The sequence below is a fragment of the Gasterosteus aculeatus genome, chromosome 20, assembly GCF_964276395.1.
Source record: "Gasterosteus aculeatus chromosome 20, fGasAcu3.hap1.1, whole genome shotgun sequence".
NCBI lineage: Eukaryota > Metazoa > Chordata > Actinopteri > Perciformes > Gasterosteidae > Gasterosteus > Gasterosteus aculeatus.
In genome coordinates, this window is record NC_135707.1 from 5,874,328 (window position 1) to 5,898,458 (window position 24,131).

The 24,131-nt window shown below is 41.5% G+C and overlaps 2 protein-coding genes across 6 annotated transcripts; both read left to right on the top strand.

Annotated features, from left to right (window-relative positions):
- Window positions 1-5,343: 5,343 nt before the first annotated feature.
- On the top strand, window positions 5,344-23,977 carry LOC144389520 (sialic acid-binding Ig-like lectin 6). Of its 5 annotated transcripts, none has more exons than XM_078094712.1 (8): window positions 5,344-5,594; window positions 5,858-6,247; window positions 13,102-13,422; window positions 21,715-21,972; window positions 22,058-22,138; window positions 22,237-22,348; window positions 22,774-22,837; window positions 23,114-23,977. In XM_078094712.1, exons 1-8 carry the CDS (start codon window positions 5,534-5,536, stop codon window positions 23,492-23,494), a joined length of 1,668 nt encoding a protein of 555 aa, XP_077950838.1. In that variant the 5' UTR covers window positions 5,344-5,533; the 3' UTR covers window positions 23,495-23,977. The 5 variants fall into 5 exon arrangements, with proteins under 5 accessions (XP_077950838.1, XP_077950835.1, XP_077950839.1 ...); XM_078094709.1 differs by lacking the exons at window positions 5,344-5,594; window positions 5,858-6,247 and adding exons at window positions 11,959-12,075; window positions 12,468-12,869; XM_078094711.1 differs by lacking the exons at window positions 5,344-5,594; window positions 5,858-6,247; window positions 13,102-13,422 and adding exons at window positions 11,973-12,075; window positions 20,455-20,859; window positions 21,085-21,393.
- On the top strand, window positions 6,404-8,858 carry LOC120810301 (BDNF/NT-3 growth factors receptor-like). Its single transcript, XM_040164738.2, has 5 exons — window positions 6,404-6,723; window positions 7,047-7,304; window positions 7,390-7,419; window positions 7,934-8,030; window positions 8,130-8,858. The coding sequence occupies exons 2-5, from the start codon at window positions 7,049-7,051 to the stop codon at window positions 8,236-8,238; spliced, it is 492 nt and encodes a 163-aa protein (XP_040020672.2). The 5' UTR covers window positions 6,404-6,723; window positions 7,047-7,048; the 3' UTR covers window positions 8,239-8,858.
- Window positions 23,978-24,131: the final 154 nt, after the last annotated feature.

The following is a 24,131-nucleotide window of genomic DNA, read 5'->3' on the forward strand; positions in this document are numbered from 1 at the left end:
CGAAATACATGCTTATGCTCACCGTAGGCCTGCAGAAGGACCTCCCACTCAAACACAGTGAAATAGCGTGATCTTTTATTTACTGTTGTCATGGTGGTGACTCGTGCTATTGGGGCTCCATTGATGGATGGACTCTGTTGAACCTCCCTTCTGGAATACCCCCGACATCTGCAGCACCTTCATTGCTTGCACAAGCAATGGGCGAGCAGTCAGAAGAACGTGAAATTATGCATATTAATTCAGAGATGGACTCTTCTTTTGCTCCTCTTGAAATGGATGAAATGCAGAAACAAATGTTAGTTTTCTTATGACTTATTGATTTGTGTTTGCTTGATTGTTTTAGGATTTACAATTCATTGTGTGTTCTGAGTTGTTTTGTTGTATTTGTTTACCAATTAAGAATCGTTTGTGACTCCATGTGCGCTTTTATTAATAATGGAATAAAGAAAATGTAAGTCACTTTCATGTAAACCAAGATTGCACATTTTGTTGGAGCAATCACTTTGTTGGAACAATGTAAATAAAGGTGATGAACATGGGTGAACTATTTTAACATTTAACATTTTCTTTTTACATATTTTAATTTGTGTTAAAATAAAGATTTGTGGATTATTTCCGCCCTGTCTCCTCTTGGGTCATTGTTTCACTCTCCCCAAATAGAAACTGTTGGTGTTTGGTTGCATGTAACTATTTGTTCACGAGGTGGCGCTGTAACGCTTTATATGACATTGAGTCACGTGTGACTGAACTTTACCACTGTTCTAAAATGAAACCTGTCGTGTCACATGACATTTAAATGCATCATCTTTCCAAGTATTTTTTAACATGAAGAAGCCGCAATATATTATGTATTTAATTCATTTGTTCCTCTGCATTCCAGATCTGCTTTCCTCATTTCTCATCAGCTTCACAATCCTGCACGTCCTCATTACGTTTTTCATCGGGATTCTCCTTTCAGCAACCATCTGCTGTTTGGCCCTAAAATGCTGCAGGTACTTTTTTTTTTTTTTCACCCGTGTGTGAGCAACAATATGACCGGCGAAGCAAACTTCATGACATTTTAACAGGTCCTCACTTAAAAGCCAGTGTCGTGAACAAACGTGCAGTGCCTAGCCGGTCTGTAACGTGTGGGTCTGTGGGGGTCCCGGAATAATGAGGATGCGGCTGAGGGTTTTAGTGAACAGTCTTTATTTGATCGGTTTTTCAAGCACAACCGGCTCCAGCCTCCTCGCCCAGCTCTCTCGCCGGATCTCTCCTACTTAAAGGCAGAACAAAACACACACCCTGATTAATATCAGCTGAGGCTGATCATGCCTCGTTATGCACCTTTCCCGAACCACTCCCTTCTCCGTCCCTTCTCCGGCTTCAGCCTGCCAACAGTCAGCTATACCGAGACAGCTGAGCTAAACTAAGGAAGCCACATTCAAACTCGCCGAAGCATAAAATAGTCGTCGCGGTCCGCAGTCTGTGCACAACGTCATCATGGCGCGTTAATATCCGCCGTACTTTTCCTGTCTGTTAGCTGCGTGCGAATTTAGGGGGAAAAAGTATTGTGACTTAGTCAACCACCAACATGTTCGTCTCGTTAACGAAAGTTAGAAGAGATTTATTTTTTATTTTTTAAGATCGTTTTCGTCACGTCTTAGTCATGGATGAAAATGATTTGTTAACGAAAAATGGTGACAGGGATCCGGTGATACCGTTGCCGCACAGGGACATTATCTAAGAGCGGGATCTCGTGGGAGATCATATCAGTGCAACTTAGGTCCCCGTCATGGGCTGAAAAGACTGACCCAAACTGATCCAAAAGCACTCTCACCTCACCCTGTGCTTCCTGCTGGCAAATGATCCAACTCCAGGCCTTCCATCTGACCCGGCACTAGTGGGGAAACTGACTGAGAAGCCACGGTAGCCACCACAGGTGGCACCTCATTGACCCCAGAGGGTAGACTTACCACTCGTACCTCCTTCAAGGTCCCAACACCAGCATATCAGAGGACCCTACATTCACAGTGGGAATGTAGGCTGTGCCCCGCACCACCAACACCAGGGCAGGAGAACCAAGGAGCCCGGCAGGCAGACCAGAGTAAAGGGACTCAAACAGCACAGTAGTGCCAGAGTACCGTTCTGGGATACGACAAGCCTTTTTACCATGAATCTTGACTCTCCCTGCTCCCCGATCAGCTGTAATACTGGCTTCATGGCACCTTTTTGGAGGGCCTGCATAACAAGCTTCCCCATAGCACCTGCGGATGACATTCATCCCTAAAACACTGGGAACCTGTGAAGACACACCTCCAGGGGGGTCTTTAATGACCAAAATCCCACAAGCTGGCAGTAGCTTACCTCAAAGCTCCACATCTAACTAAATAACCAAGGTAATGGATGGCCAGGCCATTGGCGGCCCTGAGCTCGAGCCAGTGACAAGATTTGAGCCGCTTATGGCCCCAGGGCTTAAACTGCTGGTGAATAAGAGACTGATGGTCGACACCATAGACCCTGTATCTACCAAGCACGAGACCCAAACACCGCCCATGTTCAGTCAGTTCGTTCAACTGCTGCAACTTGAGGATTTCCCTCATCTCACACAGCTCAGCGGCTTGAGCGGAACTAATGCCTACCTGGCAACTGCCCTGGACCACACACTGAGCACCGAAGACAGAAGGGACAGAATGGCTACGACCCCTAAAACCTCCAGGTAAGCCCTCTCGTTCCCATCTGATTGCCTCACTCTAACCTCCAGCAAAGTAGCAGCAGGCTGCCGGCGCGCAAACCCATCCACCACGTGCTCCACAAACTCGTCACGTAACAGAACCTCTGCATTGGGTAGGCCACCAGGTGTACGCTGCTTAACAGACGTCATGAGGCCCATTAATGCTAATGAAAATGCAATAGTCTCTCCCTCGTGTTGCCGTCGGGAGAAAAAGGGCTCTTGCAATGCTACGTATGACTGCACACCCATATAGCTCAATGATCTTGGCTGGGTCTGCACGCTCTTCACTGGGGGGGATACTCAATCTCGTATAAAAAGAACGCCTGATTTAATGCAGACAAGTGGCGTGCTCTCATACAGGCTTGCACCTCCTCCAGCCACTCTGCTAACCCAATGCCGGACTTTCCCCTAAAGATGGAACACTTCCTGTCCCTGGGTACAAAAAACAGTCTCTGTTAAAGAGGCACTGGTAGTGGAAGGAGCAGCAGGTTGAAGAGGAATTGAGGGTGCTGTACCAGGACCACGCACGGTCGCAACCTGTTCCTGTCTCAGCCTCTCATTATCTGCTCTTAGCGGAGCGACTGAATCCCTCAGTTCATGCAATTCAGTCTCCATCCCTAAACTTGCACCAGCTACGCCGGTGAGGGCAGTTTAAATATTCTAATGTTGCCAGACAACGGGAATTTCACCCAGGGAATTGTTTTAAATCTTCGACACCCAACCAAAAGAAAAGGAGGCACTCCAGTTCGCCGCAAATGAGGTAGAGACGCAATTTAAAATACAAAATGCAATTTTATTAAATTCAATTCACTGTTTAAAAACCTCACTCACTCTGGGACGAGCAACGGGGGAACCAATCAGGGCTGAGACTTACAACAATGGATTGTCCAAAAAAAAGGGGACCCAAGGAGCACCACACGTAAAACTAAAAATGAAGCAAACCCAAACATGCAAAAACACAACAAAAGAGCCACCTGGGACACCAATCCACCACCGCAGACTCAGCACCTGAATAGGGGCGGAGATGATAGCAACAGCTTTAAAATAAAAGAAATTAAACCAAAACTAATACAGAAAGAGAAAATTAAATTTAAACAAAAACCATACTAATAAAACACCAAACTGCTTAACCAAAGCTTACCGAAATCACAAAATAAGGAAAACAAAGGATCCAAACAAATAATAAGTACGGCCTGTCTCATACGCAGTTAAAATATGTCTTTACCCAGTTGGGAGGCCCACAGCGAAAAACACAAAAAAGAGCAATCTGGGGAGGCCAAAACAATGCAAACCGAAACAGGGTAAACACAGCCAAAGGCAAAGCAGACCCAGACAGTGTGAATTTCACCAAAGGCAAAGCAGCAGTGGTCTCTGGCAGGTTTGCTGGTGCAGTGCTGCTGCTCAATGATCCTTTTGCCCTGCAATACAAAGCAGACAGGAAAACCTTACCATGGCTGGAGGAGGGAGCGAAAGCCACTGCCCTATATACCAGTCAGGCCGTTTCAGGACAATCCACGTGGGTCACAGGGGTCGACGCTACCACGAGAGTTACCAGCAGCAGACATTGAGTGCACGAGGTGGAGAGCAGCATGCAGCCATACCAGTGAGCTTCTAGGACACAAAAGCACTTAAATGAGCACTGGCTGGACAACGTGGGAGAGAAGTCAGCTGCTGCTGACAGCCTACCTGTCACCACACGGAGCAGCGTGAAAGACGCCAGGATGTGTAGTAACCGCAGCCTCTGGCAAATGAAAGGCAGACAGGTGCTCCGAGGCCGCCTTTATACCGGATTGTCATGCAGCGATTGGCTGTCATCCAGACCCAGCTGACACTTATTAGGACCAATCACTGCACACTGCCACATAAACAAACACTAACATTTAAACACACACAGAGACGCACTGATGCATAGACGTACACAGATGTACACATGGACACACTAACATTTACTTTATAGTTATGATCATAATCAACTGTCTCAAAGTTTCAATGTTTCGTCACTTTAGAACTTAAGGACGTTTCACTCTAAAATATTCAACTATAAAAACCACACTGTTACAAATATGGATGTTCTTGCAGTTTCAACAAAAATGTTAAGCTGCATATATTTCCCGCACTTTAAAGACTAAATATATCATTGTCATTATAATGCAAGTCACTCACATGCACCCTGCCCCCAGTATGCACACGCATGTGTTACATTTTGCGTTGCTGTGTAGAAGTAGAGTTGCTAGATTAACTATTAGTTTCTTAAGGTGTCACATTTTCTCAGAAACACATCGTACTTCTCATTTTTACTGTTCCTTTATTTTATTTTTCAGTGTTAAAGTTATCAACCTGAAATTAATTATAAATCATATGTACATTAGTGGTTTATCTAATTAATTAATGTTGTGAGAAAATAAGTCCAAAGAAAACGCTGCTAAATTCTTCTTGTTTAGTGAACAAACTGCAGTAGAATAAAGATTTTGTGAAACAATGCTCTGAAGTCTGGCTTTAGCAAAAAAAAAACCTCCAAATATACACACAAGATGTATTTCTTATACAGATATATATAAATATATGTAGCACGGGTTAGTAGTGTGAAGAGAAACTTCCTTTAAACGAGTTGTTCCGCGAAGAAGAACGAAGTAGAAGAGGAAGAAGACGAAGAGGAAGAGTGAGTTCAGAGACGCTCGGCAGAGATCAGCGTGGTGAGAAGAGAGCAGGAGAACCAGACCAAGAGACGTGAAACAAGCGGCACCGGACTTAAATTACCACATTTAAACGTTTGTTCTTGTTAAAGGAAAAGAGACTGACTGTCTCCATCGTCAAATCAGGATGTTTGTTCTCATCTGTGCGACTCTGCTCTTCTCTGTGAGACGCATCACTGCTGCCACAGGTATGGATCTTTATTATAATCTAGTTATGATGCCAACATTTAAGACGTGAACAAAGTACACAGCAATAGTTTGCTTTGATAAATGTTAATATAATATCATTTATATTATTATCTTGTTTACGAAAAGTTTTAATGTGTGAAGAAATATTCTAAATATTCTATATTCTAAACAGTCCAAGTATTGCCTTCTCTCACCATTTATTAAATATCATGGAGAATTTTCAAGATTTAAACTGTTTCTTTCTCACTGTTTTCATCACCAGTGTGGAAGGAGGAACCCTGTAAAGATGGATCCTGTGTCACTTTCAGTGAAGAAGAAATAAAAGCAGAGGCTGGACTCTGTGTGGTCATACCGTGTTCTTTCAAAACTTCTAATTTTACACCCAAACATCTGATGTTTTACAAATGTGAACCATCAAAACAAGAATGTGCTAATTCAGAAGTGATATTTCACTCCAACGCGAACCACACCAAAACTCAGCCCCGGTTTGTTGGACGAGTTTCGCTGCTACAGCCTGACCTGAGTCTGAAGAACTGCAGCATCATCATCAATGACCTCACTGAGTCAGACTCTGGATCTTATTGGCTCAGATTACTGGACGGAAACAAGAAAACACGTCAATCCTCTTCAAAAGTAAACATCGCTGTGAAAGGTACGAAGAGCTTCAATATATTTAGTTAATCTAATATTCATCACACATTCTGTATTTACAGTCTAAATGGAGCATGAAACAATGTTTTGCATTTTGACCTCTTTGGTCAAACAGTACAAACTGCATCAGTTCCTGATAGAAGTTCCACAGATGTTGGATTGAAGTGAGTGTTGTTGTGGGGATTCCTCCTCTGACAGAGGGGCAGCAGACCACACTGAGCTGCACTGCTCCTGGTCTCTGCTCTGGATCGGATCCTGAGATCACCTGGACGTGGAGAGGAGCAGGAGAGAAGGACTCTCACATCACAGGAAACATCACTGCTGTGAAGACAGAGCACCTGACTTCTGTCACACAGAGACACATTTCAACTTTGACCTTTAACCCTTCAGCTGAACACCACGGCACCGATGTGACCTGCAAGGTCAGCTTCACCAACGACGTCACTACAGAGGAGACGGAGACTCTGAATGTGACCTGTGAGTATCACTGACCTTCATGCTCACCTTTACTCTGTAATGTCTGAAGGGTTTTCCCACATGTAGTATGTATTGTTGATGGTTTTCACCAGCGGTGATCTTGTTGTATGTTTTGCAGTCGGTGGCGTCATGAATTTCAAATGCTGTAAAACATATAAAAGTGAAGAGATATTGTTTGATTTTCATGCTCCTTGTTGAATATTTTTGGTCTTAATGGAGTTTTCGTTCTTACTTATTTGGCTTAAACCAACATAATGGTTTTATTAAAAAAAAGATGTTCTGTTCACAAATTCTAAAAGTTTGTATAAAATGTTTTTCTGAAGATATGAAGAAACCTGTGATCAGCGGAAACACAGCGGTTAAAGAAGGAGATGTTCTCCGTCTGACCTGCAGTGGAGATAGTTTCCCTCCATCTCGTGTCACCTGGACTAAACTTCCAATCAAAAATGTCCTGCACCACGTGAGTGGAGCAGCAACTCTTCTCATCTCTAATGTGACAGCAGAGTGTTCTGGTCAGTACGTCTGTACAGCGGAGCAAAGGATCACTAATGTGACTACAGCTGCTGAAGTAACCGTGACGTGTAAGTAGGCTGCAGTCTGAAGGATCTTCATGTTCTTTTACTTTATTGTTCGCTTTGTTCTTGAGTTTTTTCTTTCTGTTTGCAGTTTCTCCAAAGATCAGTAATCAAACCTCTGGTGAGTGTGTGAGCAACAATATGACCGGGGAAGCAAACATTTTAAAGTTTGTGTGTGTGTGTTTTATTTTATCCACCATCACATGGCCGCTGCTGGAGACTCACACATTATTCCGTCATCAGCACACTAACAACAACAACAACAACAACAACACTGATGTTGAGTATTTCAGCAGCAACCAAGTTCGTTAAGTGAAACACACATTAAGCATCATAACCTCAGGAGAGCAGGACGGTGAACACACACAGATATAGTTGAGACTCTATTGTTGTTTATAGAACAATTTGTTAAGTTTTGAAAATGTGAATGATGAAATTATCCATTCCAATAGAATACATATAATCATAGCCTTCACCTTTAATAGAAACCCCACCATCTGCTGTGGATTCAATATTTCTGAGTTATTTAATTCATAAATTAATGTCATTTTTGGTGTCTGTCATTAACAGCTAACACTGGTTGACTGTGTAAACTTTAATAACAGTAAACTACATTATGTCATTTGTAATATTAGATCAACATGGACCGTGTGCAGAGCTTCTCTGGATGGTGATCGCTGTTGTTTCTCTCGTTGTGAACATCATCTGCATGATCCTTTTGATGTTTCTCTGGTACGTCTCTACTTCATCATGTTGTTCTTTCATCACTACGTCGATGCAGCGGAGACCTTGAGACAACACGTCATGTCTCACTCTTTCTTCTCTCCAAAGGAACACAAGGAAAAAAGTGACGCCAAACCAAGAGGACAGAACTTACATGTCACTGCAGAAAACCCACCAATCCCCAGAGTATGATGTCATCGCTCAACCTCTGAACTAAGAAGCGTCAGCTTCCACTGAGGGATCAACAAGATGGTTCTTCTGTTCCTCCATCAACATGCATGAAGGTTCATGAATATGGTTCCTAGACTCCTTTTGATTTAACTGTAATCTATATCCCGCTTTGGACTATTATTAATATTAAAGTAGTCCCATAATGCGTGACTGTAAATAATCTTTGTTGAAACATTGTAATTTCTGGTTTTACTTAATTAGTGAGTTCATTGATCGTATCAGTAGAAGCGCTTTTCAAACCCACAACTTGTATTTAATTTTCACCACATATTTGATTGATGTTCTCATATTCTTTAATTCATGACCAATATAACATGATTTGATTTGGAGAGGGTGTTTATCACAGTTGGGGTATCAATGATTAGGTGGCCCAGAAATAATGTGATTAGAATGATCAGGTGGTTCTTTCTTCTTTTATCCATCTTTAAATCCTAAAAATACAATTTTATTTTTCATTACTGTTTATTTTGAAGTATATCTAATTCCCTAAAGCCTTTCACTGCTGAGTACATTATTATATAATAGTAAATTAATAGGAGCTCATCTCTTTTACATGTTTTTCACTTACATTTGTCACTGCTTGTAATAATAAACAATCTTACCAGTTCGCTGTTAGTTTTCAATACGTATTCAACTGAAATTTAATCTTCAATCATTTATTTTGCTTAAATTTTCCTTTTATTCAACTCATAACAAGGGGGAAGAGGGATTTATTTAAAACAGGCTCATATAATAGACTGGGATTTAATTCCAATTCACTATGTTTGAGATAAATACACATGATTACAAAACAGTCAGTTTAATCTTATCCAGTCATCATGCACATCTCTCCGGACTTTTGCAACACACATGCTCTGCGTAATTCACTCATGCTTTCAAACACATTTACCAGGTTTAATTAATTGTACAATGATATCTAAATGCATATGGCAACATAATGAAATCATATTAAAGGAAAGAAATGAAAAAGACAAACCTAAGTCCATACATTTCTTTGGAAGTGTTCTAAGACGTAACCAGTTGTTTCAGATCCACTACACCAGCGATTCCCAAAGTGTGGGCCGCGAAGATGCTGCAGGTGGGCCGCGAGAGGTCATTTACAATAAATAAATAAAATGTTTTTAATTTTCAATTTGAAAAGTTTGAAATTAATATCAAAATGATGCGGCACATTAGTTATGTGAAAAATGAATTGATGAAGCACAAACAATTTAAACTAACAGATTAATAAAACAATAAGGCTCTCGCTCGAAACGGCAGCTCTTGTCCGCCTGTCGTTATTCAACAAAAGGCGCCGCCAAACAAAACAATGTCAAATGTGGCGCCTCTTGTAGTATTAAAGTAAATATACCGCATTTTCCGCACTCTTAAGGCGCATTTAAAAGCCTTTAATTTTCTCAAACGACACTGCCTTATAATCCGGAGCGCTTTATATATATGGATCAATTGGTTAATCGGTTGATCCATACTGGTTGTACACGGCGCTCAAGGCGCTCTGCCAAACATGCCAAAGCTCGTCTACGACGGCGAGATGCTGAGCGGCGCTCAAGCGCGTGAGATATGGAGCTTGTTTCAGGGCGCGTCGGAGAAGCAAAGCTGTCGTTCTTGCCGAGCACTTCATGAGATTAAAGAGCGAGAGACGGCGCCCTTTTCTCTACAGTAGCTGAACCATCTTAACGGGGAAAATAAGTTATTCTAAAAGGGGCCCTTGGCAGGCGCCGTGGCTGGAGAGCAGCTACGGCGGCAAATCACTGTCAAAATTCGAGAGCGCAAATCAGGTTGATGCGCGCGCGTAAATCAAACCTCCGCGAGCAAAAGTTCATCTCGCGCGAGATATTTGCTCCCTCGCGAAACGTGAAGTTCCTCGCTCGCGAGGTTAGTCTCTGCTCGCGCTCAAAGGTGTTTTCTACGTGCTCGCTGTATTTCTTTCTGAAAGTAAGGGGGCGGAGCCAGTCACCATGGTCTCTACACCTGATTGGTTCCAAACCCCGTCTTTGGATTGGCTGTAGTGATGCATTCACACAACTATAGAAGCCCATTTCCGCACTAAAGAAAGGGGATAGAAAGTTGAAATTATGAGATAAAACGTTGTCAAAAAACAAACGCCCTCTTCGGTAATCGTAGTGGACCGTAGATGACAACCAGCTACAACCATCATTTACCATCATTACCGGCACATTAAGAGCAATGCGTCCAGCTCGCAGACCGGTCCGTATTTGTAAAATACCGAGAAAGAAAAAGTCAGAATCTGTGAATATCTTGCCAACTTTCAATACGGATCGACTTTTTGAAAAAAAAAAATAATGAGGTTGTAGTGAATGTGATATGTGATATACAAGATATGCGCAGGCTCCTCCATAGTTCGGTAAAGTTGGCAAGATATTCAGATTCAGACTGACAGACCGGTCTGCGAGCTGGACGCATTGCTCTTAATGTGCCGGTAATGATGGTAAATGATGGTTGTAGCTGGTTGTCATCTACCCCCTTGCGTGTCCCTTGCGTGCCTTTTCACACCTCCTTGCGTCCTTGCGTGTGTGACGCAGGCCTCCCGCAGCGCACCAGGCTGCGATTGGTCCGCTAACTACGTCCTTTACGGAGTCTCACATTTCCGCTTTCATAGCCCGATACCGCCATTATTAAAACGAAGAATGTTTATGAGAGAACGGATCAGATTGAAGAGCTTTTGTCGGAAGAAATGCATAAATATGACCGTTTATACAAGCCGTCATTGGCGGGTTGTAGAAGCGGGTTGGATTCACGGAGGGAGATCGCCGCAAACGCCGGTTTGCCGGTCGAGAGGTGCACAAAGTTGTGGAGGAAAACACGGGACAAATGTGTCCTTGATGAAAAGCAGCAGTGGTGATGCACGGGGCAAGTCTAATAAACAAATAAATAAATAAATAGACGTGACTCGTGGTCGTCTTCAACAAATGCAAAAGCATGCGTTGCCCCATATTGTTTTAATAATCTGTTTGAATAAATAGTTAGTGCTTCATCAATCAATTTTTAACATAACTAATGTGCCGCATCATTTTAATATTAATTTCAAACTTTTCAAAATTGAAAATTAAAAACATTTTATCTATTTATTGTAAATGACCTCTCGCGCCCACCTTCAGTAGCTTCGCGGCCCACCATTGGGCCCACACTTTGGGAATCGCTGCTCTAAAATATTCAACTATACAAACCACACTGTTGCAAATATTGATGTTATTGCAGTTGCAACAGAAGTGTTGAGCTGCATATATTTCCCGCACTTTAAAGACTAAATATATCATTGTCATTATAATGCAAGTCACTCACATGCACCCTGCCCCCACTATGCACACGCATGTGTTACATTGTGTGTTTCTCTGTAGAAGTAGAGTTGCTAGATTATGTATTAGTTTCTTAAGGTGTCACATTTTCTCAGAAACACATCGTACTTCTCCTTTTTACTGTTCCTTTATTTTATTTTTCAGTGTTTAAGTTGCGCAATATAAACCTGATATTCATTATGAATAGATAGTATCATATGTACATCAGTGGTTTATTTAAGTTTGGCTTTAGCAACAAAACGCCCCAAATATACGCACATGATGTATTTCTTACACACATATATGTATATATATATAGCACGGGTTAGCAGTAGGAAGCAAAACTTCCTTTAAATGAGTTGTTCCGCAAAGAGGAACGAAGACAAAGAGGAAGAGGAAGAGAACACATTTAAACGTTCGTTCTTCTTAAAGGAAAAAGACTGACTGTCTCCATCGTCAAATTAGGATGTTTGTTCTCATCTGTGCGACTCTGCTCTTCTCTGTGAGACGCATCACTGCTGCCACAGGTATGAATCTTTATTATAATCTAGTTATGATGCCAACATTTAAGACGTGAACAAAGTACACAGCAATAGTTTGCTTTGATAAATGTCCTCAATGGAAACATCTGTTGACTCATTTTGCAACTGTGGGACAAATATATATATATATTTTATATATATATATACTTGTTTGCCAAAAGTTATGTGTGTTGAACTATTTATTCTGAAACATTTTTATAAAAGAAAAATAATCCAAATATTTCCTTCTCTTACGATTTATTAAATATTATGGAGTAATATGAAGATTTAAACACGTCCTTTCCCTGTTTCTTTCTCTCGTCTTTTATTTAACTGAAATGGTCTATTATCATATCAAAGTAACCCAAACCGTTTTTTTTCTCTGTTTGTATTAACAGATGGATCAGTGGCAAGCTGCCCTGGTGAATACTGTATCACCGTCAGAGAAGGAGAAATAGCTGCACAGGCTGGACTCTGTGTGGTCATACAGTGTTCTTTCACCACTGTTTCTTCTTTTACACACAAACATCTGCTGTGGTACAAATGTGAACCATTAGGAAAAAGATGTAGGGATTCAGACGTGATATTCCACTCCAACAAGAAGAGCAAAAAAGTTCAGGCCGGGTTTATGGGACGCGTTTCACTGCTGGAGCCTGATGTGGGTCTGAAGAACTGCAGCATCATCATCAATGACCTCACTGAGTCAGACTCTGGATCTTATCAGCTCAGAGTTGAAGGTGTAAATAATGGGATAGCAGATGGATTGACATTCTCTCAAAAAGTAAAAATCTCTGTCAAAGGTACGAAGAGCTTCAATAAATACACACAGTGCAGATCTTCATTCTATACATCATATATTCTGTATTTACAGTCTGAACGGAGAATGAAACAATGTTTTGCATTTTGACCTCTTTGGTCAAACAGTACAAACTGCATCAGTTCCTGATAGAAGTTCCACAGATGTTGGATTGAAGTGAGTGTTGAGCTTCAGGCTGCTCCCCTGAGTCCTCTCACTGACTGCTCTCCCTTCAGGTCTGACCCAGAAGCCCACAGTGGGGATTCCTCCTCTGACAGAGGGGCAGCAGACCACACTGAGCTGCACTGCTCCTGGTCTCTGCTCTGGATCGGATCCTGAGATCACCTGGACGTGGAGAGGAGCAGGAGAGAAGGACTCTCACATCACAGGAAACATCACTGCTGTGAAGACCGAGCACCTGACTTCTGTCACACAGAGACGCAGCTCAACTTTGACCTTTAACTCTTCAGCTGAACACCACGGCACCGATGTGACCTGTAAGGTCAGATTCACCAACGACATCACTACAGAGGAGACGGTGACTCTGAATGTGACCTGTGAGTATCACTGACCTTCATGCTCACCTTTACTCTGTAATGTCTGAAGGGTTTTCCCACATGTAGTATGTATTGTTGATGGTTTTCATCAGCGGTGATCTTGTTGTATGTTTTGCAGTCGGTGGCGTCATGAATTTCAAATGCTGTAAAACATATGAAAGTGAAGAGATATTGTTTGATTTTCATGCTCCTTGTTGAATATTTTTGGTCTTAATGGAGTTTTCGTTCTTACTTATTTGGCTTCAACCAACATAATAGTTTGATAAAAAAAAGATGTTCTGTTCACAAATTCTAAAAGTTTGTAAAAAATGTTTTCCTGAATTCATGTTCTTTTACTTTATTGTTCGCTTTGTTCTTGAGTTTTTTCTTTCTGTTTGCAGTTTCTCCAAAGATCAGTAACCAAACCCCTGGTGATTGTGTGAGCAACAATGTGACCGGGGAAGCAGAGCAGACCCTCACAGGCACGACATGACATTTAAAAACATCATCTTTCCAACTATTCTTTAACATGAAGAAGCAGCAATACATTGTTATTTATTTAATTAACCAGTGTGTGTGTGTGTGTGTGTGTGTGTGTGTGTGTGTGTTTACTCACACAGTATTCCGTCATCACTGCACTAACAACAACAACACTTTTGTTGAGTATTTCATCAGCAACGAAGTTAGTTAAGTGAAACACACATTAAGCATCATAACCTCAGGAGAGCAGGACGATGAACACACACAGAGATAGTTTAGACTCTATTGATGGATTTAAAGAATAACTTGTTAAGTTCTATGAAATAATCCATTCCAATAGAATTAAAAGCCTTCACTTTTAATAGAAATCCCACCATCTGCTGTAATGTGACGTATTATTGATGAATTTGTCATTTTTGGTGTCTTGTCATTAACAGCTAACACCGGTTGACTATTTACAACTTTAATAACACTAAACTACATTGTGTCATTTGTAATATTAGATCAACGCGGTCCAGAGATTCCCTGGATGGTGATCGCTGTTGTTTCTCTCGTTGTGAATATCATCTGCATGATCCTCTTGATGTTTCTCTGGTACGTCTCTACTTCATCATGTGGTTCTTTGATCACTACGTCGATGCAGCGGAGACCTTGAGACAACACGTCATGTCTCACTCTTTCTTCTCTCCAAAGGAACACAAGGAAAAAAGTGACGCCAAACCAAGAGGACAGAACTTACATGTCACTGCAGAAAACCCACCAATCCCCAGAGTATGATGTCATCGCTCAACCTCTGAACTAAGAAGCATCAGCTTCCACTGAGGGATCAACAAGATGGTTCTTCTGTTCCTTCTTCAACATGCATGAAGGTTCATGAAAATGGTTCCTAGACTCCTTTTGATTTAACTGTAATCTATATCCCGCTTTGGACTGTTATTATTATTAAAGTAGTCCCATAACGCATGACTGTAAATAATCTTTGTTGAAACATTGAAACTTCTGGTTTTACTTTATTAGCGAGTTGATTGATCGTATCAGTAGAAGCGCTTTTCAAACCCACAACTTGAATTTAATTTTCACCACATATTTGATTGATGTTCTCATATTCTTTAATTCATGACCAATATAACATAATTTGATTTGGAGATGGTGTTTATCACAGTTGGGGTATCAATGATTAGGTGGCCCAGAAATAATGTGATCAAAATGATCATGTGGTTCTTTCTTCTTATATCCATCTTTAAATCCTAAAAATACAATTTTATTTTTCATTACTGTTTATTTTTAAGTATATCTAATTTCCTAAAGCCTTTCACTGCTGAGTACATTATTATATATTAGTAAATTAATAGGAGCTCATCTCTTTTCTACATGTCTTTCACATACATTTGTCTGTGCTCGTAATAATTAACCGTTTTACCCGTTCGCTGTCAGTTTTCAATAAGTGTAACCACTTTTAGGTGTCTTCTGGCTGTTTAATATCAGCTTCTGGAGCTGATAAAACACAACGGACACAAAGAAATTGTGGATCGCCTGTCTCAGTTTCTGTCATCAATTCTATGGAGGATTTACCACAATCCTCCCTGTCCTTTGGTCCATATGTACCACTTAGTAACAGCAGGTGGCGTAGTTCAGCCATTTTAGCAGGATTTATCTCAAACCATTTGAACTATTACATATGCATTCAACCGAAATGTAATCTTAATTTATTTTGCTTAAACAAGAGGGATTTCTTTAAAACAAGCTCATATCATAGACCTGTATTTAATTCTAATTCACTATATTTTAGATAAATACACGTGATTACACAGCAGTCCGTTTAATCTTATCCAGTCATCAAGCAGATCTCACTGGACTTTGGCATGCATACACACATGCTCTGCGTAATTCGGTCATGCTTTCAAACACATTTGGCAAGTTTAATTTATTGTACAATGACTATGCACATGAATGCACATGACAACATATTGACATTATTAATAATATTAAAGGAAAGAAATAAAGACAAATCTGAGTCCATGAATTTCTTTGGAAGTGTTCTAAGACGTAGATCCACTACACCAAAAGGTTTCCTGCATCCTGATGTGATCAACTTAATACATTGATAACACCAAATACATCACATCGTAGCGCAGAGGTCTTCAACAGGGGGTCGCAAAGTTTTTGGTAATAAGACAATTAAAAAAAAAAAAATTGTCTTCAGAATAAGAATTGAATTTAAATACAAATTAACATGAATCTAACATCCAAAAGACGTTATCCTTCAGTCCGCAACACACACATTCAGCTTCCCACAGCAGCTCTCTCAAGATGGGCACCGACCGGTTCACTCACAGCACCTTCTATGCAAATATGACTGCACGGGCACCAGCCAATCAGATCGCGTTTGTGCTCACGTCTAAAGATCGCGGACCAAACTCCGTAGAATCGGGGTCGCTGCTCCATCTCGCCATCAGTTTGGGGGTCCTCGGCCTGAAGAACGTTGAAGACCCCTGCTAGCGTATAGTGCGCTCATCCTTCCATCGTTTTAGTGTTTTGGTCCATGGGGTTCGAATCCTGGTCAGATCAATTGTTTAATATATATTTTCTTAACTGTATTATTTTGTAAGTGGCTGTGGTAAACGTCACGTAATGGCAAAGTTTTTTGCTCACTGACTCACTTAGAGCCGCCAGGTTGGTGTTTTGATGTTTTGGCCCTCAGGGTTCGAATCCAGGTCAATCCGATCGTTCCTTTATTATATTTTCTTAAATAAATGTCTCCCTACGTGGCTGTGATGTAGTGCTCACTCATAAAATCGTAAACGCTGCAATGCATTTGTGATGCGTTTAAAAGATTTTCGGCAATTTGTTTGTGAAATGTGTGACGAATCAGCAAACAGGCGGACACGTCTGCTGCTGTGGAGTAAACACACACACGCACGCGTTGGGAAACCAGTAGGTTTAAAAACCAGTTGGGGTGTAACACCGGACAAGGCACTGGTCACCCTACGATGACCACAGGCCCAATGACGTAACAATGGTGGTAAATCACAACCTAAACATGTTTTCATTAAAGTGTTAAGATTGATTCCTCACACTCTCCGCATCCGCTTTCGCTTCAGAGTGGGACAAATCGACCTCCGTCCAGAGACCCGCCCGCCTCTGACTCTGATTGGTTTGTTTCAGGCTCGTAGCCAATCAAACCAACGATGGCAGCGAGTATTACCCAATCAGGGGCTGAATAGGACTTTTTTATAGGTCTTCACAGAATTTGGGTGGGATTGTTCGGTCCGCATTAGAAGCCAACTCGGAAAGTACGGGACAAACCCCGTCCTGAATTCATTCAAGACAGGATGTGCTATTTTATTCTAAAATACGGGACGATTCGGTATTTTTAGATAGATAGAGCTACTTAAAAAATGTCATTAACCCCCCCGCAATAGCAGCAGTACAGTCAATAAAGTGCGAAATGAAAAATGCACAATATATACACGGTACAGTATAAAATAGCAGAGCAGAACATATCAAATAAAATGAAAGGCCTATGTACAGTGGAATATGTATTAAATTAAATTAGAAAATTAAATTAAGACAGTAGTGTTGTTGTTCAAATAAACACGGATTTAGCCAGAAGTGCCTTGTTGTACAGTCTTACTGCAGTTGGCAGGAACGTTTTCCTGTATCCGTCCTTGTGACAGTGGAGCTGGATCAGCCTGTTGGAGAAGGTGCTCCGCTGTCCCTGCAGTAGGTGGTAAAGAGGGTGGTCCTGGTTGTCCAATATGGACAACAGGTTTTTCACTGTCCTCCTTTCCACCACCTGTTCAGGATGCTCTTGTTGGGAAGTACAGAGCACTGGCCACAACAGACTGGTACAACATCTCCAACATCTTGGTGCACACATTAAAGGGTCGAAGTTTCCTCAAGAAAAAGAGTTGACTCATCCCCTTTTTGTACACGGCGTTGATGTTGGCCTTCCAGTTCAGCTGTCGATGAGACACCCAGGCTCTTGTATTCCTTAGGTGATTTCTACCGGCCCACTCCACAAAGTCCTCCACTACGGCCCTGTACTCCTCGCGTCCGTCCCTCGTACACCACTGCAGAGTCATCAGAGATCTTCTGCAGATGGCATGCCGCCGAGTTGTACGTCAGTGGTGTCACGGTGTGGTTCACTTCATGTTATATTTTGTAGTTTTCTGCCACTCGTGTCCCCGGGTAACTTCACTTCCTGCCTTGTCATGTCATCCCCTGTGATCGTCTAATAGTTTCCACCTGTGTCCAATCACCTGCACCTCCCTAGTGTATTTAAGCCATGTGTGTCTGTTGTCACTTGTCGCGTCATTGTCTTTCGCCACGCATGTCCTTGTCTCTCGTCGTTTGCAGTTCCTGTCTCCCGTTTTGCCCCTTGGCCTTTTGCTTTAACCTTTTTGACAATTAAAGTCCCTCGTGATCTTTAACTCTGCGTCTGAGTCCTACCTCCCGCAATCCCTGACAAGTGGTGTACAAAGTGAACAGGAAAGGAGACCGGACAGTCCCCTGTGGGGCTCCAATATCACTGACCACCACCTCAGACAGGACACGGCAGTCAGTGATCCAGGAGATGGTGGACGCGTTAACCCCCACCACCCGCAGCTTCTCACTCAGCACTGGAGTTTGGTCTCCACCCGTCTCTTAAGGGACGGGTGGCAACATAATTGAGTCATTGGATGTCAAGCCAGCTGGTCAGCTTAAATTAAGAGGGGGTCGTGAATTTGCCCAGGGAGCAATTAGGGGTTAGGTGTCGACAAACACAAATCTGCTCCTTTCACTTCACATTGTGATGATGGTCCTCACATTTCTTCCCCCGTCTTTCTCCAGCCTGAGAAGACTTCATCAGGACGAGTTTGAGAGTCGACCGACGAACGTCCAGCTGGAGCAGGTCAGGAAGCAGCCATGACTCAGATAAACGCACAACACACACACACACACACACACACACACACACACACGTAGACATGTAAACAAACACTAAAATTTAGACCCACACAGATGTACACATGGACACACTAACACGTTGATGAACACGTGGACACACTAACATGTACTTTATAGTTATGATCATGATCAACTGTCTCAAAGAATGAAAGTCAATGTTTAAATGTTTCATCACTTCAGAACTAGTTTCTTAAGGTGTGACATTTTCTCAGACACACATCGTACTTCTCCTTTTTACTGTTCCTTTATTTTGTTTTTCAGTGTTAAAGTTGCACATTATTAACATATTCATTATGAATAGATAGTATCATATGTACATTAGTGGTTTATCTAATTAATTCATGTTATTAGACATTAAGTCCATAGAAAACACCATTAAATTATTCTTTAGTGAACAAACTGCAGTAGAATAAAGATTTTGTGAAACAATGCTCTGAAGTCTGGCTTTAGCGACAAAACCCACCAAATATACACACAAGATGTATTTCTTATACACACATATTTATATATATGTAGCACAGTATAAAGAGAAACTTCCTTTAAATGAGTTGTTCCGCGAAGAGGAAGGAAGTAGAAGAGGAAGAAGACAAAGAGGAAGAGTGAGTTCAGAGACGCTCGGCAGAGATCAGCGTGGTGAGAAGAGAGCAGGAGAACCAGACCAAGAGAAGTGAAACAAGCGGCACCGGACTTAAATGACCACATTTAAACGTTTGTTCTTGTTAAAGGAAAAGAGACTGACTGTCTCCATCGTCAAATCAGGATGTTTGTTCTCATCTGTGCGACTCTGCTGTTCTCTGTGAGACGCATCACTGCTGCCACAGGTATGAATCTTTATTATAATCTAGTTATGATGCCAACATTTAAGGTGTGAACAAAGTACACAGCAATAGTTTGCTTTGATAAATGTCCTCAATGGAAACATCTGTTGACTCACTTTGTGAGATGTCAACAGATATATATATATATATATATATATATATATATATATATATAGGGCGGCACGGTGGCGTGGTGGTTAGCACTGTCGCCTCACAGCAAGAAGGTCCTGGGTTCGATTCCGCCCAGTGGCCTTTCTGTGTGGAGTCTGCATGTTCTCCCCGTGTCTGCGTGGGTTCTCTCCGGGTTCTCCGGCTTCCTCCCACAGTCCAAAGACATGCTCTGGGGATCAGGTTAATTGGTGACTTTAAATTGCCCGTAGATGTGTGAATGTGAGTGCGAATGGTTGTATGTCTCTGTGTCGCCCTGCGATTGGCTGGCGACCAATCCAGGGTGACCCTGTCTATCGCCCGAAGTTGGCTGGGATGGACTCCAGCCCCCCCGCGACCCTGTGTGCAGGATAAGCGGTTTGACAATGGATGGATGGATGGATATATATATATATATATATATATATATATATATACTTGTTTGCCAAAAATGAACTATTTATTCTGAAACATTTTTATAAAAGAAAAATAATTCAAATATTTCCTTCTCTTACAATTTATTAAATATTATGGAGTAATATGTAGATTTAAACACGTCCTTTCCCTGTTTCTTTCTCTCGTCTTTTATTTAACTGAAATGGTCTATTATCATATCAAAATAACCCAAACCCTTTTTTTTCTCTGTTTGTATTAACAGATGGATCAATAACAAGCTGTTTTAATGGTGAATACTGTATCACCGTCAGAGAAGGAAAAATAGCTGCAGAGGCTGGACTCTGTGTGGTCATACAGTGTTCTTTCACCACTGTTTCTTCTTTTACACACGAACATCTGCTGTGGTACAAATGTGAACCATTAAAACCAAAATGTGCTAATTCAGTTTTGATATTTCACTCCAACAAGAACAACGACACAGTTCAGGCCAGGTTTAAAAAACGAGTTTCACTGCTGGAGCCTGATGTGCGTCTGAAGAACTGCAGCATCATCATCAACGACCTCACTGAGTCAGACTCTGGATCTTATCAGCTCAGAGTTGAAGGTGTAAATAATAGGAAAGCAAATGGATTCACATTCACTCAAAAAGTAAAAATCTCTGTCAAAGGTACGAAGAGCTTCATGAATGTATTTATATAATATAATTATCATCACAAAATCTGTATTTACAGTCTGAACGGAGCATGAAACAATGTTTTGCATTTTGACCTCTTTGGTCAAACAGTACAAACTGCATCAGTTCCTGATAGAAGTTCCACAGATGTTGGATTGAAGTGAGTGTTGAGCTTCAGGCTGCTCCCCTGAGTCCTCTCACTGACTGCTCTCCCTTCAGGTCTGACCCAGAAGCCCACAGTGGGGATTCCTCCTCTGACAGAGGGGCAGCAGACCACACTGAGCTGCACTGCTCCTGGTCTCTGCTCTGGATCGGATCCTGAGATCACCTGGACGTGGAGAGGAGCAGGAGAGAAGGACTCTCACATCACAGCAACCATCACTGCTGTGGAGACGTCTGTCACACGAAGACGCAGCTTAACTTTGACCTTTAACCCTTCAGCTGAACACCACGGCACCAATGTGACCTGTAAGGTCAGATTCACCAACGACGTCACTACAGAGGAGACGGTGACTCTGAATGTGACCTGTGAGTATCACTGACCTTCATGCTCACCTTTACTCTGTAATGTCTAAAGGGTTTTCCCACATGTAGTATGTATTGTTGATGGTTTTCATCAGCGGTGATCTTGTTGTATGTTTTGCAGTCGGTGGCGTCATGAATTTCAAATGCTGTAAAACATATAAGAGTGAAGAGATATTGTTTGATTTTCAGGCTCCTTGTTGAATATTTTTGGTCTTAATGGAGTTTTCGTTCTTACTTATTTGGCTTCAACCAACATAATAGTTTTATAAAAAAAGATGTTCTGTTCACAAATTCTAAAAGTTTGTATAAAATGTTTTCCTGAAGATATGAAGAAACCTGTGATCAGCGGAAACACAGCGGTTAAAGAAGGAGATGTTCTCCGTCTGACCTGCAGTGGAGATAGTTTCCCTCCATCTCGTGTCACCTGGACTAAACTTCCAATCAAAAATGTCCTGCACAACGTGAGTGGAGCAGCAACTCTTCTCATCTCTAATGTGACAGCAGAGTGTTCTGGTCAGTACGTCTGTACAGCGGAGCAAAGGATCACTAATGTGACTACAGCTGCTGAAGTAACCGTGACGTGTAAGTAGGCTGCAGTCTGAAGGTTCTTCATGTTCTTTTACTTTATTGTTCGCTTTGTTCCTGAGTTTTTTCTTTCTGTTTGCAGTATTTCCAAAGATCAGTAACCAAACCCCTGGTGATTGTGTGAGCAACAATATGACCCGGGAAGCAGAGCAGACCTTCACAGGCACGACATGACATTTAAATACATCATTTTTCCAACTATTCTGTAACATGAGCAAAACATTGTTATTTATGTAATTAATTTATTCCTCCGCATTCCAGATCTGCTTTGCTCATTTTTCATCAGCTTCAAAAACCTGCACGTCCTCATTGCGTTTTTCATCGGGATTCTTCTTTCAGCAACCATCTGCTGTTTGGCCCTAAAATGCTGCAGGTACGTTTTTTGTATTACTTGCATAACTGTTCTTTATTTTTTCATAAAGGTGAGTTCAGCAATTCTGAATGCCGTTTTACTTCTGAGGAAAACTGGTCACAGGAAATAGATCATAACAAGACTAAAAGAAAAGACAGTTCACTTTGTTGGCGTTTGACCCTTAACATTCTTCTGTGAAGTGACAATTTTTACTGTCCTATATTTAAGCCAAAAATTATATAAACAAATTATACTGTTAAGTTGGTCACAGTAAATGACAGAATAAATGGTTAACAGTTACAATTACTTTAAATAGAGTTTATAATCAAGCGAAGTTTATCAGTCGTGGGAAAATACAATTGAAGGTTAATTGAAGATCACGTTTTTGGCCTTAAAAAAAACTTTGATTAAAAAAAGTAATGTTTGTTCACCTTTTTTCTCCCCAGAAACAAACAGAAGACCTCTGGTGGAATGACTCTGGAGATGGTGACCACTCAAGCGGTTCCACTGGTATTTATATTAACAGCTGGCTACTACTGTGTACAATATATTAGTTAAATGTGGGCTCAAAGGTCAGTCCTGACATGCATCACCATTGTTTATCTTCAGTTTCTCTCACTTAAAAAACATTCCTGATCATTTCGTTGGCTTACAGATGATATAAGTTTAGTGTTTCAGGGTGAATTTCACACCTTGCAGATTTAAGTAAAACCAGTTGCTGCCTGGATGCAGAGGCTTCATGTGTTACGATGCAAATGATTTCTCATTTCTGATTTTCACCGACAGATGGATCCTCATCAAGCAGCGGAAAGCGACGGGATCCGCGGCCCAGAAGGTGACGTGCAGCCCAGAGAGGTGGAGTACTCGGACATCGACTTTTCCTTGGTGAAAAGAAAGCGTGCCGGAGGGGCCGAGGATACGCGGGAGACCCCAGATACAGAGTACGCCGAGATCAACAACAAGGGAACGGAGGAGAGGCAAAGTGATGGTGCTGAGGACAGTGAAGTGATGGAGGGCCGGGAAGAGGAGGAGGAGGAAGAGGAGGAGGAGGCCATAGGGGAAGATAAGGAGACAGAAGAGTGTGTGCTGAAGGAGGAGGGTGGAGGTGAGGATGTTGCAGTTTACTCTAATGTCCATGAAATAATGGGGGAGAGTCAGGGGCCGTGAAGCTCGATGGAGGGACTTCTTTTCTTAATAAACAGGGTGAGCTTCAGCGACGGGGTCGATATAGTGCAGAAATGCATGTTTTAGATGTGATGCTGAGTGTTTGTGTGTGAGGTGGATTTCCTTTTACAGAAAGTGCAAATGACACATAAACAGTAAAACATCACATTGTATGTAATAAGTGTTTTTTAAAGGTGGAGGAAAGAGAAATAAATATCTAAAAACATGCTTAGTAGAATTAGTCAAATAAGCAGGAAGGACAGACAGGCAGCAGCAGCAGGGGAAATGCAGCTCATCTTGTACCAAAGTGCCCTTTGTTATGAAGTGAAGTGACTGAGTGAGCAGGGTAAGGCACCGGAGCCCAAATACTTCTCTCATTTACACCATAAAAGCTTGTTTGAATGCCCTCTATTGATGTGAAATATTTCAACTTAGATGCCTAAATGTACATTGCACAGAAATAAAAGCTCCTTCCAGCAATGAAAATGTTGTCTGTTAGTTAATTTTATTTCACTCATTCTTCAGAGAGAAGAAATAAACAATGTATTAAATGTAAAATAAATGAGTAGCTCAATGTGAGAACAGGAAGTTAACAGAGGGACTGAGAAACACTAATGCTATATTTAAGAAGATCATATAC